Here is a 16,594-nt window from a genome sequence, read left to right on the forward strand (position 1 = left end):
TCATGGCTTACGTTCGCAGTCGTCATCGAACCGCTCTGGATTGGCGCCAATAAATTCATAAAAAATAATTTTGCCTGCAGATTCTCTCCAAATCAGGCGAGGATCTTGCGGGATGACCGAGACGTCTTCAGAGGTTTTAGTGTGCTTCAAAATGAGTCATAAATGCTTGTGGTCAAGTTAATGTGCAACCACGAGCAGATGCTTTGTGTCAATAAATCATAAGCTAGTCATGTAGCATCAAACAATCGTCATTTTAGTCAATTCCAGCACATTTTTTGCATAGCAAACACTTGACTTAAGCCTTAATTTCCTAAAAAGAAGACACTTGAGGTGAGGATAAAAAGTTGAACTTTGAAAATGTCTGCCTCGATCGAAACTTTGCACCCTTGTGTGTGCCGCCACTGATCTGTATATATTACCGGATAGCCGATAGCCCATACACGGCCTTGCAAGCCGTTGAAGCCACAGGGCGGCCATCTTGCTCCTCCCATCTCGCGAGCAGACTACTGTATAAACTATACGTAGACGCACAGATTAGACGTATACAGCTTTTAGTATAGGGCCAGGGGTCGGAGGGTGTTTGGCAGGGGGGGTCACTATTTGTTAACAAGTTGACGGCATGTGATGCTTCGACAACGCCCTTTTTCTTTTATCGCTCAGTTCCTTAGACCCCAATGTTAGATTTGGCAGAGGCATCTTTTGTTGAATTACAAGTATAATTCTCACTTGCCACCTCTGGCCGAAAGCGTGACTGCAGCATCCCAACTGTGGAAAGTTAGCAGCTCATGCGTACAGTGTCGTACGCTAGCTAACACCACAGGCTAATGCTAGCACAACGCCACATGTCTGCTGCGCCGCGGGGACGCGCATGACGTCACTTTTACTCATGGACTATTTTGTGTGAACTAAATGGTAGTTAGAGTTTGTTTACCTTTTGTTGGTGTTTAATAATGGTCATGCGCAGAAGATAATTAGTAGTTAATTCAACTCACGATCAACCTTAATGGATTAACCAAAAATAAATACATAAATAAAATGTTATTGTTATTATTATTTTATTTAGATTTTTTTTCTTTAGATATGACACTAAACACTAAACAAACACATGCCTTGTCCTTTAGTCAACTAGCTTAATGCTTAAGCTAACACATAACGGAAAACATAATAGCAAGTAGCTGTGGCATCTATACTGTCCGGATGTCCTAATGAGATAGTATAACTGTTCAACTGACATTTTAAGTAAATGAGAATCATGTTCTATTTAAACACCAAAATGTTGTCATTTTATCAAACAAGTCTGCTAGCTTAATATTAACAAAACATGAAACAACTTGAGGGGTCTGAAGGTCTCATAGGGAATTAAAAGATCTTAAATATGCAGTTTTTAGGTCTTTTAGGTGAAATTCTTCGTCAATATTTACACTAACATTCCCACAGAGAAGCCCAGCTTGAATTTGAACGGGATTTAGCACATTGCTCTCGGATTGTCTCGCCTCGCCTGCGTTGCTTCCTGTCGCTGGTGTTAAACATAGTGCAGTCAGTATAATGGCGTCCCCACATCCGTTCTTGTCATTTCCACATCTAATGCAGCATGCATGAGGCTCCCTCTTTGCAAACATCAGCGTTGGGGAATCCAGGTCCAGAAAGTAAAAACTCACATGTGCTTCTACTTAACTTGCAGGTAAACGAGCTCATAGAAGCGAGCACCTGTGGCTAAATTCAAACTGTTTCAGGGTTTGTTCTCTCTGGACCTGGACTCCCCAACCCTGGCAAACGTACGTAGAAGGAAACGTGACTGAGCAAATGTGCGCACAGTGCAGTGCAGCAATTTCCCACCACTGGCCCGGATGGACTGTGAGAGTTCTGTAGTTCTGGTAACCGATTAATCGGTCAGTTACTTAAAAAACAAGTTGGTTTTTTTTGGTCACTTCACGCTTACAAAAATAAAGATATAATTACAGGTAGACCATCTGACTGTTTTACAAGACTTTGTTCTTTAGTGTTTGTTTAATTATACATTGGAGAGAAAATTTCGCCAATTTATTTGGCCTTTTTTGGGGTTGTTTTTTGACAGAAATGTTTGAAAAAAAATTCTAATGTGTTGGGGGGAGGGGGACAATTAGCAAAAATCCACCAATTTTAAAAGAGCTATTTAAAAAAAACTGAGATTTTTTTTAAAAGATTTCATCGGCCGACCCATTAATTGGTCGACCAATTAACTCTTTACCAATGAACCGATAACATTTCACATATTGGGCATTATTGTTTTAAAATTGTAATTAGCATTGCTACTGTATTTAGTGCAATTTTTCAGGAGTGGGATGATGTTTTGCCAATTAAGAATCATCTTGTGTAAAAAAAAACACAAGAAATTTGTCTCCGGTAAGGTAGCTACACAAATACTGCAGTAACAACATTTTGGGACTTCTTTCGCTATACTTAGTGAGGATTTGTTGCAGCAACTTTTCATCTTCTCTAATCTGACGTCATTTAATCTAAAAATAAAGAAATAAACACACACACAGTAGTTGAGTCTGACCCTGGGAAATGCCAGGTTGCTGACTTTGTCGAGTAGGAAAAGGGGGAAGGGGGGGGGGGGGGTTGGCTTGTGTGGGCTGGAATTAAAATGTTTCACAATAGAGAAAAGAAGCTGACTGGTATGATCATCTTTGTGGAAAGCCCCAAAGATATTGCACTTCTTCTTCACTTCTTTATTTTTAGACAAGGTCCTGTAAACACTGTGCCGTCATTAAATTAGTCACACAATTAGAGCCGGAATAGCGTTGGCATTTCATAACAATATTGGATGAAAATTTTGGGGGGAAAAATCACAGAAGCATTAGAAACTACTTTTCAAAAATATTAAGCAAAAGATGCAAAAGGTTGAAAAATAGATGTTTATTATTATAATTACATATTTATTATTATAATTACATATCAATTATAACAAATTCATCCATTAATCAAAAAGTAAATCTACGCATAATAATTAATTGCAACCCCTGAATATATGTTAGAAGTATTAATACAAATGGTAAAACTAATTTTAAACACTGATTTAATAATAGTCACACACAAAAACACATCAAAAAATAATACAGAAACACTAGAAATAAAAAGAGATATATTGGGCAAAGAATTCTTGATATCATTTTAAAAAAAGCGGACTCATCGGGGTAGCACGGTTTGATGTTTACACCATCCACAGGGAAAGCACCAAAAACATTGCTCCTCTTCTTAACGTCTTGAATTTTAGATCATGCGAGGCAAATCATGCCAATCATCAAAAACAGGCAAATACTAGGAAGGAAAGAAAATTAGTAGTGTAAAAAATATCAGTTTAGAAGAAATGCAAAATATTACAAAGTTGTACACACACGCATTAGATATAAAAATACAAGATATTAGCTCCCAAAAAATGTTGTGTTGCTAAATAAAATATCAGACAATATTACATTGATATTAAAAAACATTTTTTAAATACTATGGATTTATTTGTGTAATTTGATGAGTTTTGACATCACTGGATGGGGAAATGTCAAACCTTCCTTTATTATATTTACACAGTTGTGTGTGTGTGTGTGTGCGTGCGTGCGTGCGTGTGCGTGCGTGTTATGTAAGGTGTTTGTCTTTTTCTGACAGGGAAACTCTCTGAATGGGACCACAACTATTCCAGGTGATATGAGGAAAAAAGAGAGGGGAAAAAATTATGTCGTATGTTGAATACTATGGAGGCCCAAAAGTGCCAAAATAATTACATCAATAAGTGGAAAAATTAAAAAAGGATACCCAATAAAACAATTACAAAATTCAACACCAAAAAAATAACATGAATGGAAATAAAAACAAAATATAGTTACATAAAGTTAAAATAAATACAAAACTACAAAAAATAAACGACATATAAAATATAAATGTAAAAACAAATAAATAAATATTATTAAATATCAATCAATAAATAAAACATTCTGCTGTCATTTATTTATTTAATTAATTTCATTGTATTTATTTACCTTTTTTGGTGACAGTTTTGGTCCTCCATAGATATAAATAAATATAATTAAATATCAATCAATAAATAAAACACTGCTGTCATTTATTTATTTAATTCATTTCATTTATTTACTTTTTTGGGTGAGTTTTGGTCCTTCATAGAATACTACTGTCAAAAATTGTCCTTTTGAACTAAAACCTCAAATGATGCATTTCCTCAGTAACCTCAGAAGTATAAAAAAATGTAAGCAAAATATTTTATTGAAAGTTTGAAATATTACAGAAAATTCTGGGGTTGTTTGCTTGTGTAGTTTAAAAAAATTCATTTAGCAGGAGTTTTTTTTCACTTTGGGTTTTTTCAATACCATTCATAGCTTTTAAACTATTTGACTGTACATTCATATAAATCTGTTTTAAAAAAATTATGTCAAACAATTACAGTATGGGGAAATTTTCAGGGGTTATCTCTTTATCGGGGGTTAACTCTGTTGCAAAAATATTAAAAACCTTTTTCCAATTGATTTGACTACTTATATAATTCAGTTTCACCTTTTTCACTGGCCAGTGACATACATCATTTGGGTTTGCGTACTTTCTAAAGCATCATTTCCTGCGTGTTAGAATTAAAGAAGCAAACATACTCTTCACGTGTACTGTATTTCTTTTCATTTTATTAAGAAAAACACACACACAATAGACAACTATATTCATAAACATTTACAACTTGTACATTTGGGATTTTAGAGCAAAGGTTAAATGTCTGGCTACCACGGTCATAACAAAACGAATGAGATCTTATTATAACAACATAATAACAGCTATTGTACATACGAAGATTGAGTGCTGCGGACGGACAGACTCTCAGAAACGGAGGGGGATTTAGACTATTCGTCCATTGGCGTCCCTTCATGTCAAAATTCCTTCAGGCGTTGCCCATGAAGATTGCAGTGATAGTAGTTAAAGGCATAACCAGCATGAAGACCACAGAGCTGTGTGTGGCATGGAAGAAGCAGAACCAGAACATTTTTGGGCAACCGAGACAAAATGCCGTTCTTTAAAAAACAATTCCTGAGAGGGCGCTCCAGTTTGGTCACAGGACGGTGGCGGGGCGGGTTGGAAGGACTTCACATGATAAACGACGAGGGGCCCATCAAGTCCAACGAGTAACCATCGTCCAGTCCCGAACGGAAGTTGCTGAATGGCGAGAAACACGAGTTGTTCCACAGGTCGTCCGCCGGCATGTTGGAACCCGAGCTCAGGGTGGTGTACTGAGGCAGCGACAGTTCGTCCACATCATCGGCTGTTCAAACAAGAGGAGGTGCAATGTCACAACCTTGAAGGACACATTATAATCACAAAATTCTGCCTCAGAGATCCAGAGACCAAAATGTTCTAATAAAAATCAATTGAGGTCTACGCCCCCCTTTGGTGAAAATCTACCATATCGCAACCATAGCTGCCTGGTAGAGTGACAAGTCTAAGTGTGAGTGTCTAAGCGTGAGCTGTTATGCGTGTTCAAATAACTGGAGGAAAAAAAAAAAGTTTGTGAAAAAAAATGTGTGTGGCATGACTGGCAAGCTCCATTTACCTGAAGACTCGCTCCACTGGCTTCCCGGACTGGTGCACGGAGTCACGAACGTCCGCGTGTCTCTCTCCAGCTGTTTGCAAATCTAAAGAAGCGACACAGGAGGAGTTTAGCATTCTTGCACCGTTTGTCTGTGGCCGGACAGTTTTGGACCCACGATGATGGCTCACCTCCACTATGTCGCGTTCGTACTCTGGATGCCGACCGGTCATGGAGGGATGGGAAAAGAGAGAGAGAGAGACAAATATGAGCATACACTTCTGAGTTTTCAACGGCGTGCCCAAAAGTACAATCAAAGTGAAGCAAGGTGGAGGCATGCAGGTAGAAGAGATAGTGAGGATCAGATATGAGCTAATCAGAGGGACGACCGAGGTTAGATCTTTTGGAGACAAGGTTAGACAGAGCAGACTTTGATGGTTTGGACTTAAAAATTTGTATTGCAATTAATCGCATGACTTCAATAGTTAACTCGCAATTAATTGCAAATTTTATATCTGTTCTAAATGTACAATAACATATTTTTTTATTACATTAAAGTGGAACAAACATTAAACTAATAGAAATATGGCTGTATATTTTAGTCATTGATACAGTCATTTCATAATAATTCATAAAAATTGAGTTAAAATTAAAAAAGATGTACTGTACTGTAAAAAAAAAAAAAACGAGTGTGATATTGATTTGTGTTGAGGTCATTTTTCTGCCACGAGATGGCATTATTGCATTTGTAAAATGTTGGTGACAGCTCAGTGCATTTTTCTTTCCATATTAAGAGCCATTTAATCTTTAACATGAAGTAACTTGTGAAATTCTGCACATTTTTAAAATTGCCAAATTTAACTTGACCCCAGTCTCCACAAATATCGGCATTATTATCAAATTGATTACTGCTCAATTTTGACGTTCCCTCAGTACAGGCTTTAAAAAAAATCGTAGCGATAAAGCAACTTTAAATGAACTCAAAATGAACGCACTAATTTGGACACATCCAGAGTAGAGATAGTGAGTATATCGGTAGGACGGTGAGGATGGCACTGCCAGAGAAGATGGCTAGAAGAAAACCTAAGAGAAGGTTGATAGATGTACACTGTAGGAAGACACGAGGCCAAGCCGAATCATCTTACCGGGGCTGCGTTCGGGTGATACTTGGAATCTGTCTTCAAAGCTGCTGCACACGTCGTTCGCAAATCCAAACGTAGGGATCTCCGAAAAGGAATCCCTCCATGGCGCCGGCTCGTTCATCCGACTCGCCATCCGGTCCCCGCTGTCTTGGAAGTCCATGCACACCGTGCTGTCTACCACGTTGTCCTGAGCGGATGCCGGGTCGTCGTGCAGCCGAGATGAGTCAGGTGGGGACTGGGTATCGCTGTAGTCTGTGTCCTCTGCCACGATCTTAGCCTGTGGGAAGGAGACAGGCGGTGAGGTCCAAGTTGGCGTGTTGTAAATCTTACTGATTATTATTGTTGATTCCTGATAATGTAGAACCTATTCTGGGGCGAGGGTACGTTCCTGCGAAAGTATCAACGATACGAGGTGTTTAAGATAGCTGCCGTTTGGTAACCTAAGGAACGAGGTTGTTGAATTATGGTGATTGGATCTAGGTCAAAAAAGGTGCTAGTACATTTCTGTAAAAGTGTGTGGACCATTTGGAACCTGATCAGTTGACTCATGGTCATTTGGACCATTTTCTCTGATCAAGAAGGTGGCGGTGTGTTCCTGTAAAAGTATGAATGAGGAGTCGGTGTCGACCATGTATTGCAGTGTTGACTTTGGATCTTGGGTCTTAAAGGCAAGATCAAAAGTAGGAGCGTTCATTTCGAGGCTCGTGGTCATTGGGACCTAAGGTCAAAAGGGTCGGAGAATTTGCAAGATACGTAGGAGAAAGAAGTGGCATGCGGTTTTTGACTCACGGGTAATTTTAACCTCGGTTCAAAAAGGTATAGTGTTGAAAAGCAGAATCTGAAGGTACCACAGCAATGACTCAGATATTCTAACCTGTTTGCTCAAGTGTCATAAAATATTGCCCATAAAAAAACTTTGAAGAAAGTGTTTACCTGCTTCCTGGACTTTGCTTTGTCTCGTTTCACTGCAAGGGAACAAAACAGTCGAGATGTTAATTTACGCGGAGTCAGAAACGGACTCAAGGAGATGGTGTCAATTGGACCTACCTCTCTGTTTCAGGGGCAGCATCCGGAAAACTCGCATGGCCATCTGACCCTTGTTGACGCTCTTGTCCTTCACTTCCTCAATGTCGGGCAAAGAGTTCATGGCGCAGCGAAAGTTGGCCTTCCAGGTCTTGGGGTCGCGGTTCCCACCCTCTACATATTTCCCTGTGAAAGGTTTTTACCCACGGTCAGGCTTAACATTCCGCCGTGCCGGCCAACGTGCAGGTACGGGTCTGGGCTCACCTGTGTGGATGGCCCACATCTTGAACAGGCAAGCATCCTTGTCCATGTCCCAGCCGTGGCGAGCCGCATGCTTCCAAGGAATGGAGAACATGGTCTTGTCCTGGAATGCAACAGAAATTTAGTCATGCTTGTACATTTCTTGTGTCTATTTTTCATTTCTCGTTTCTTTTAAGGATCGCTGATAGTGTCGTGGTTCATTCAGCTGACTTTGATGCAGGCAGTGTGGGTTCAGTATCCATGCAGTGACTCTCTGTATGTGCCCTGCAACCGACCCATTAAAACTATAATATTATTTATTGGATTGAATCATAATTTTTGAGTAAAATACATGACATAGACTTAGTATTTCCGTTAGAATCGTTTAATGCTTTGCAATAGAGCAAATTAATGAATTAATTTAGATTTTAAGACATGGAGATGCCCTCTGTTGACCATGGAGAAGAATTACACTTTAATTTAAGAAGCAGAAGTTCCCTTTGCTGGCTGAAGACAAGAAAAAGGTGGTAATGATAATAAAGTAGTTAATAATGTCTTTTTAAAGGTTGCTTTCCTACCTGGTTGATACTAATGACAAGAAAGCTAATAATGATGAAATGTGAGTGGCAGCAGGGATATTTGTGCAGGCTGATGAAGAGGAAAAAGAAGAAGTGCTCACCTTATCTATCCAGGCCAGACCGGAGATGGTTTTGGACTCGATCATCTTCTCCAGCCATGGTCGCATTTTCATCCTGGACACGGGCATTTTTGACCTTGAAAAAACGCCCAGGGGAGTTACTTCAAGTTTTATTTCCGTTCTTTTTACTGTGCGATCTTGGAGTAAGCGGTGATATCTCCCCGCACAGACACACACACACTTGAGGATTTATTGCCTATCGCTTGTCAGAGTGCATCGGCAGGTCACAGCCAGACGTGCAGAGGAGTGCAGTTGCAGCGTATAACTTGTTAACAAAGCACTCATTGAGACTTTTTTTTTTGTCTTAAAATCACATTGTAAACACTTAAGTCATGCAAAATTCCCCAAAAAGTGTATTGGAAAACTTTTTTAAATGCAGATAAATAACTATACAATTAAATAAATACAGCATGCCCACTTACAAGGTTTTCTGTGGTCACTGGTGAAAAGGAAAGGCAGGAAAAAAATAATCCTTAATGCAAGTTTTGTTCCAGAAGTGTTTCTCCCGCACCTTCTTATTCTTTATTCTTGCTTTCTTCTTGTTAGAAGCGCCTCGTGCAGCGGCTCGTTTCTCTTATATAGGCGGGCCAAGGTTGGTAATCCCCCACATGACTCGGAGGCGCGCACTGCAAGAAAGTGTCCGCCCCTCCTCCCGCTGCAAAAAAACACCTGGTATGTTATCGCGTGTTTACTGAAGCCTATTATATGTCCTTATGCCCATTTTACTCACATTTTGACTTGGATAACGTCTTTATTTAGAGTGTGCAGCAACCCAAAAGTATCAAACAGAGAATTACACAGCAATAGTCCATCTTTTTTTGTGTGCATTAACTTTCTTGAACTATAGCGTCTCATTGGATAGGAGCATTTTTTTTTACAGTGTATTGCGCATGCGCACTAGTTTCCAACCAGCCGCTCTGCTGTTTCGCTGAAGTCACGTGATTGAAGGGACAAGGAAGTCGACGAGTTTCAGCCAGGCGTGGTTAGCTTCTGTGATGTTTATTAACAATAATTATCAATTGTCAACCTTTTTAAACTTAATTAAAAGCTGTGCTTGGTATTGTTATGTTATGTTGTCACGTGAGAAAACGGGGACTCGTTTTGATTCATAAACGGCTCTGCTGAGATAATGATTCAGAGTGCATGGTAAAAAAAGAAAGAAAAGAAGGTCCCATACAAAAATGGTAGGGTCAAAATTATATATATATATATGTGTGTGTTCTGTAGTTCTTAGAATGAAACAAATTCATAATGTAAATAAATAAATCAAAATGTCATTGTCAAAAGGATATTTTCATCAGGTTTCATAACCGCAATCGTACCTGCTCTAAATTGTGAACATGACAAAATATCCACGTGTGTTGGTTTTTTTCTGTCTTTTTTTTTTCTTTTGAAACCGCAGATTCCAAAATTCACCCACGCTATGCCACCATGGTCGTCTTTACCCTCATCTTCATCCTGCCCCCGTTTCTGGCGTAAATAAGTCTGGCGAGGAGAACCTACTGTTCCCTTGGCAGTTATTGTTGATTCGTATGGAAAATTGATTGCTGATTGATGCCGAGTTTGAATGTCTTACTGCTGTATTCGAAAAAAAAAAGAAAAGTCTGGTGAGGAGAAGCCGATAGCCTTCACCGAAATGGTGCATTAATTCAAGGGGCCGCTGGGGGGAGTCCATGAGCTGGATTTGGGCGGCGACTTGTGTGACGTCAGCAGCAGGCAGAAAGAAGATAGAGGCACCCGCCTCTGTTGATACGCGTGACACGAGTGTGTTAATGCTGGCGCATGTGTGCTGGTCCTTTTAGGGACTTCCCGGTTGGAGGGTCGAGTCCGGTGGAGTTCCGTGTACTTTTCCAGGTGGTTTCTGACATCATCCCCTGGTTTCCCCCACTTTGTTGGTGGGTGTGCGATGGATAGGAGGAGTGGCTGAATAAAGTAGCATGGAAGTCAGATGACTTTCCTAAAATGAGAGAGAGAGAGAGAGAGTACGTGGGAGGGAGGACGAACGAAGGAAGATGGAAGTCAGGTGACTTTCTCGAAATTCCTGGATTTTTTGTCTGTGTGTGTGTGTGCACTCGAACTTGTCACTTATCTCTGTACTCTCGCATTTGTTTAAACCACACTGAATGAGCAACTAGTCTCTCACTCACTGACATCTGGATTTCGGCCTGTTTTACCGCCACTTCTCCTCCTCCTCCTCACCTGAATTTTTCATATGTTCCCTTTTATTTTATTTTATTATTTTTTTTTTTTTCTTTTTTTTTTCTTTTTTAAGAGCTCAGTATTGTTCATTCGGAAATGTCATCATCATTGCTCTTTTTTTTTTTTTTTTTTTTTTAAATATATATATATATATATATATATACACATATATACATACATATATACATATATACATACATACATACATACTTTTTTTTTTTTTTTTTGTGTGTGTGGGTGAGTATGTGTGTGTGCGTGCGTGCGTGCGTGTGTTTGTTAGCTCACCAGAAAACCTATTAGAAAAAAAAATCTTATACCGTTCACCTAAATCGAACACCAGGAGACCCGAGGGGACCGAAGAAAACCAAGGAAGGTGAAATCCAGCACCGACCAGACACCCCCCACCAGAACTCCTCCCCAGCCCAAGAAACATCCAGACCCCAACAAATCCAAAAAACATAAAGTCAGGGAGGCCTCAAGAGACCAACGGAGAGACCGAGAAAAGGAAGGAAGGACAGACGAAGCCGCGTGAGATCCGAGACACCAGCCTCCACCGATTCAATAACCTGAGGAGGAAACAGATTGTGTCTGAGTTTCGGTAGATGCTGGTGTGGTGGATCTGGCATGCATGAAAATCTCCACCAAAGAGGGGAGCCGTCGACCCCCGCCGGAACAGAGCAAGCGCAACACCTCAGGGCCCCCCAGGCCGCGGCAGCGCCAAAGGACGACCCCCGGGCCCCACCAGGGCCACCGGCCGGAGAGCAAACCCAGGAGCAGGAGCGCCCCCCGCCCCAACACGGCCCGCGCCCCCGGCCCAACGCAGCAGGACGGGGCACTGCAGGCCCACCAGGCACCCCACCGGCCCCCAACCCCCGCCCCCCCACCACCCCCGCCCCCCATCCACCCCCCGCCACCCACCCCAACCCAGCCCCAGCCGCCCCCATGCCCCCAATCCCCCAGACACCCCCCACCCCCAGCACCCCCCCACCCCGCAACCCCCACCACCGCCCCCCCCCAACAAAGCCGCCCCCCCCCCCCGACCCCACCCCGACCAACCGGCAGCCCCCCAACCCCCGACCCCCAGCCCCCGGGGACCACCCGCACCCAGGCACCGGCGCCGAAGAGGGGCCGGACAGCGGAGCGGAGAGGGCAGCCGCGCCCACCCCACCCCCCGCCGTGTGGAAGGACGGAACACCGGGGGCAGAAGGGGGAGATGGGGGCACCGGAGGGCGGCCGACACCCCCGAACCCCAGGCCCAGCGGGGGAAGGCCCCGGTCGTCACCCCAGCGTTCTTTGTGAAAATTAACCCCTGTTACTGAGTCCGCCAGCTCGCGGACTGGCGAACTCTACCCCTAAACCGTGAATGTGACCCCACCCAGTGTATATACAAGTGTGTGTGTGTGGTGCATTAAAATTAGGAGCAGGTGAACCGGAGCCGATGGAAATGATATTCCCACGCTCCGATCCACCCGCCACCCAAGCATGTTGCTGAGTGTATGTGGTGCATTAAAAAAAATAGATAGGGCGGGGGGGGGGGGGGTGGCGACACGGACAGGGGACCGCAGCACTGCTCTATACTGCGGCCCCCAACCGATGGCACCCCCACAAGCCCCCAAGCCCCCCCCCCCACCCACAAGTTGTGTGGTGTATTAAAATTGGAGGGGAGTTGTAGGGTGAAGACGGTGTTTCCACCCTACCCCACCCCCCAAAGTGTGTTATGTGCCCTATATGTCTATAAAAGTGTATTGTGCAAACCTAGTGTAGTGAGTTAAGAGGTGTGACCAGCGGGGCCCCCCCCAACCGGGCGGGGGCAGGAGGCGCACCGGCCCACCAAGCCCCCACCCACCCCACCAGGACCCCGGCGGGCATATGGGACCCGTCCGGCGGGGCGATAGGGCTCGCCCCCCGGATACTGGGTCCCGCCCGAGGTGTCAGGACGCCCACCGGAGCGGGGCGGGCACGACACCAAACCCCAGCCACCCCCGCCGGCCCCCATAGCACCGAGACCCGGGCCATGGATGGAGCCCCCGGCCCAGGGGAGGGGAAGGAAGGCGTACCGGGGAAGGGGAAGGGAGGAGGGAAGGGGACGACAAGAAGGGCAGGGGGCAGCGGCAGGGACGCAAGGAGAGGGGGAGAGGAGGAGGAAGGGCGACGAGGGAGAGGGGACAGGGAGGCGGAGGACGGGCGGGGAGAGGCGAGGAGGGAGAGGCAGCAAGGGGGAGGAAGGGGGAGGGGAGAGGGAACCACCGGGCACCCCGGCGGCCCACAGGCCCCGAACCGCGTCGCTGGGCCCAGAGCGACGGACCGCGCCGGAACGGCGCCGCCCCCGACACCAGGGAAAGCCCCGCAACGCAGCACCCCCCAAGAGACCCAGGGAACGGCCAAGACGCAGCCGCCACCCAGCAGCCAACAGAGGGGGAGACCCGCCCACTCCCCGCCAGGGGGGACAGCACCCACAGAATTAACCCACTGGCATGCCGTGAATCCGAATATCAACCCCTGGTGCCCATCGGAGGTGAATCCGCTCGATCCCGCTGGCAGCAGCCGGGTTCCTGACTATGGAAACACAACCATTAGTTACAAATTGCCTAATACAGAAACATCAATGCCAGTTATAACGCTGCTGTGGCTCTCGCTAACAGGCAGAATTAAAATCCAAGTTTAGGTTAAAAAATTCTATATACGTAGACCATGTTTCTTTAAATTTTGACATTTGGTTTTTATTTGAGGCAGATATTTTTTCCATTAAAATATGATTTATGAGGAGGTTAGACCATTGGTCGATATTCAAAGTTTGTTTATTTTTCCAGTTAACAAGAATTGTTTTTTTTGCGATAGTAAGGGCTACAAGTATAGATTGAAATTGTTTATGTGGTAAGTCAATTGTTGTTAAGTCACCTAGCAAACACAAGTTTGGAGAGAACGGTATCCTACAGTCCAAGACAGCGGAAAGTTTTTCTAAGACTTTAGTCCAGAAACACATAACCGGAGTACATAACCATAAAGCATGAAAATAAGTGTCTGTAGTGTTTTGTAAACACTGGAGACAAATGTCGGAGTCTGAGAGTCCCATTTTCTTCATCATATATTGAGTAATGTATGTTCTGTGAATAATTTTATATTGGATAAGTTGTAAATTTGTGTGTTTTGTCATTTTAAAAACATTTTCACAAACTTGAATCCAAAAGACAGATTCCGGAGCTATAGACAAGTCTGTTTCCCATTTTGAGATGGGTAAAGACGTTTTATCAGTATATGAAAGTAACTTATATATTTTTGAGAGTTTTTTTGTTGTTGTTGGAGAAAGCTTGGTAATATCTTTAGCTAAAACAGGCGGTTGGAGCGTACCCTGGAGTGTTGGAATTTGTTTCTTTATCATACTTTTAACTTGCAAATAATGTAAAAAGTTTCCGTTTTTTATTTTATATTTTTGGAGCAAGGATGTATATGATATAAACATATTATCTGAGAAGAGATGGTGGAGATGTGTAATTCCTTTCTGCTCCCACACATTCAAATAAAACGATTGGTTGTTAATTTGAAAGTCGGGGTTATGCCATAGGGGAGAAAGCCCGCTGGGCTCCACTTTGGCTTTTGTCATTTCTAGTGCCTTCCACCAGGCAGTCAGGGTGGCGGAAATCATTGGATTTTTAAAGCAGTTATGGCGCTTAATCGATGTTGTAATAAAGAGTAAATCTAGGAGTCTGAGGTTATTACAATCCTTCTGTTCTAGTTCCAGCCAACAGTTAGTATCTCTATTGGGTTGTGCCCATAAAATAATATATTGTAGCTGGTTGGCTATATAATAGTGCATAAAATTTGGTGCCTCTAGACCTCCTTTGGATTTATTTTTCTGAAGAGTAGATAGACTAATCTTTGCTTTTTTTTTTTTCCAGTAAAATTTTGTAACGGCTGAGCATATGTTCCCTTTTAAACGATCCTGTCCAAGTTATATGTTGATGCAGCAACGGTTGTTTCCCATGGGGACAATCTGTAGTTGATATCCTCTCACTGGACGATTGCGGACATAAGATTAGTTACACTTGCGCTGTAACCTTTAGTTGGCATGACCCATTGTCACAAGTGACAGGTGGGACGTGTTGAACTTTGACATCTTTAATGAGTCACGTGACCACAACACCAGCGTTAGTGTGTGTGTGCGCATGTGAAGAAACACAACGCCTGTTTATGAATGAAATAAGATTTGAATATTTTGTTTGGATTTTTTCCACCTTATCCTTCATAACTATAATATTTAATTAGGCTTTCTGATACTAAAAGGAGGAAATACAAATGTATGATGTAATTAATTCCTTTCCACAATTAATTTGGTGTTTGGGTCTGATAGACAGACTTTTCAATCAATCATCTGGGGAGCAAATTAACGCCAACCTGCTTTGTTTGGATGCCCCCCTTGGATAAGTGGGGTCTTCACACCCTCAGCTCCTCCCCTTTCGCAAACCACTGTTCCAAGCATTATTGTTTCCCTTATTTTTTTTACAAACACTTTACTATTTATTGATTTAAGATTTTCAGATTTCAGATTGATTTTCAGATATTTCACAAATAGCCCATATACTTAGATCGTCACTGCAAAGACAATAACATATATTTAATATGATATCTGGTTGCGTGTTTAAAATGTTCGATAAGACAAAAAATAATAACTGTTTTTTTTATATTTATTTTTTCATTTAATATAAAAAAGAAAAGTATTTCATGTACTGTAGTTCTTTATTTTATATATTTTCAATATTATGTTTTATCTAGATTTTTCAAATATCTTTATCATGGTTGGGTTTTTTTGTTTCACAAATAACCAAAATAAAATTTTGAAGTCTGTTCAGTCCTGAATACAACAACAACAATAATAAAATGTTATTTTTAAATTAATTTATTACCCCACCCCAACCCCCCAATTTTTTTTTATCTGATTTACAATAAAAATAAATACATAATTTATTTATTGTTTTATTTGTGACAAAAAATTTAATTTTGGTGGTTTTTAAATTTATTTTAAATAATTTTAGATTCAGATTAATTTTACAAACCAAAAGACAATATTTCCACTTGTTTATTTTTTTCTAAAGAAATACATAATGTAAATAAATATCCTATAACATGCCAGTGGTGGCAAATGGCCTATACAGATATATACATAGGACTGTGTTTATATTATTTGTATGCATAAATTAGTTTTGGTTTCCTGGAATGTTTGTGGCGCTCGCTCACAGGCAAAAAGAATAAAAACTTTAGACCATCTCTTAAAATTAAAAGCAGATATTTGCCTCCTACAAGAAACCCACCTACAAAAATCTGAAGAAAAATTACTTATTGATAAAAATTTTAGCCAAGCGTACTCTGCCCCTTATAACAGTAGACAAAGGGGAGTCTGTATACTCATACATAATAATTTACTCTTTACTCTAAATAATACAATAACAGACCCAGAGGGCCGATACATTATTATTCAGGTGACTATATTTAATAAAATATATACATTCGGTAATTTATATGCCCCTAATAATGATGATCCGGCCTTTTTCCATGAATTTTTCTCTAAACTGTTTGAATTAGCAGCGAACTCTACTATTATTATTGGAGGAGACTTTAACACAACCTTAAATCCATTAATAGATCGTTCTAATAAAACAACATGTATAAGGCGATCACAATCCACAAAAGTAATAGGGGAATATATGGATGACTTTGGCCTCGTCGACAGCTGGAGACTTA

The 16,594-nt window shown here is 41.8% G+C and overlaps 2 protein-coding genes across 3 annotated transcripts in view; one reads left to right on the forward strand and one right to left on the reverse strand.

The window, feature by feature from the left end:
• Positions 1-4,642: 4,642 nt before the first annotated feature.
• On the reverse strand, positions 4,643-9,225 carry irf1b (interferon regulatory factor 1b). 2 transcript variants are annotated; one of them, XM_086098370.1, is made up of 9 exons: positions 9,082-9,225; positions 8,642-8,735; positions 7,987-8,086; positions 7,747-7,908; positions 7,633-7,664; positions 6,703-6,976; positions 5,749-5,771; positions 5,582-5,663; positions 4,643-5,293 (listed from the first exon to the last, which is right to left on the reverse strand). In XM_086098370.1, the coding sequence occupies exons 2-9, from the start codon at positions 8,726-8,728 to the stop codon at positions 5,118-5,120; spliced, it is 936 nt and encodes a 311-aa protein (XP_085954496.1). In that variant the 5' UTR covers positions 8,729-8,735; positions 9,082-9,225; the 3' UTR covers positions 4,643-5,117. The 2 variants fall into 2 exon arrangements, with proteins under 2 accessions (XP_085954496.1, XP_085954497.1); XM_086098371.1 differs by having other exon boundaries at positions 5,251-5,326.
• A 1,253-nt stretch (positions 9,226-10,478) lies between these two features.
• The window catches only part of acsl6 (acyl-CoA synthetase long chain family member 6), a 38,374-nt gene continuing 32,258 nt past the window's right edge, over positions 10,479-16,594 (forward strand). Inside the window, exon 1 of the mRNA XM_086057940.1 lies at positions 10,479-10,682. The gene's annotated coding sequence lies outside the window, so the exon portion shown is untranslated. The remainder of the gene's footprint in view (positions 10,683-16,594) is intronic.

Source organism: Leptonotus elevatus, chromosome 16 (genome assembly GCF_054856555.1).
Source record: "Leptonotus elevatus isolate MCC_2025b chromosome 16, RoL_Lele_1.0, whole genome shotgun sequence".
NCBI lineage: Eukaryota > Metazoa > Chordata > Actinopteri > Syngnathiformes > Syngnathidae > Leptonotus > Leptonotus elevatus.

Excerpts from the sequence above, each read along its gene's own strand:
- irf1b (XM_086098370.1), bottom strand. The coding sequence starts at position 8,728 with ATGCCCGTGTCCAGGATGAAAATGCGACCATGGCTGGAGAAGATGATC. Across the intron at positions 6,977-7,632 it reads AAGCAAAGTCCAGGAAGCAG|GCTAAGATCGTGGCAGAGGA; the intron begins GTAAACACTTTC and ends TCCTTCCCACAG. Across the intron at positions 5,664-5,748 it reads ACGAACGCGACATAGTGGAG|ATTTGCAAACAGCTGGAGAG; the intron begins GTGAGCCATCAT and ends TCGCTTCTTTAG.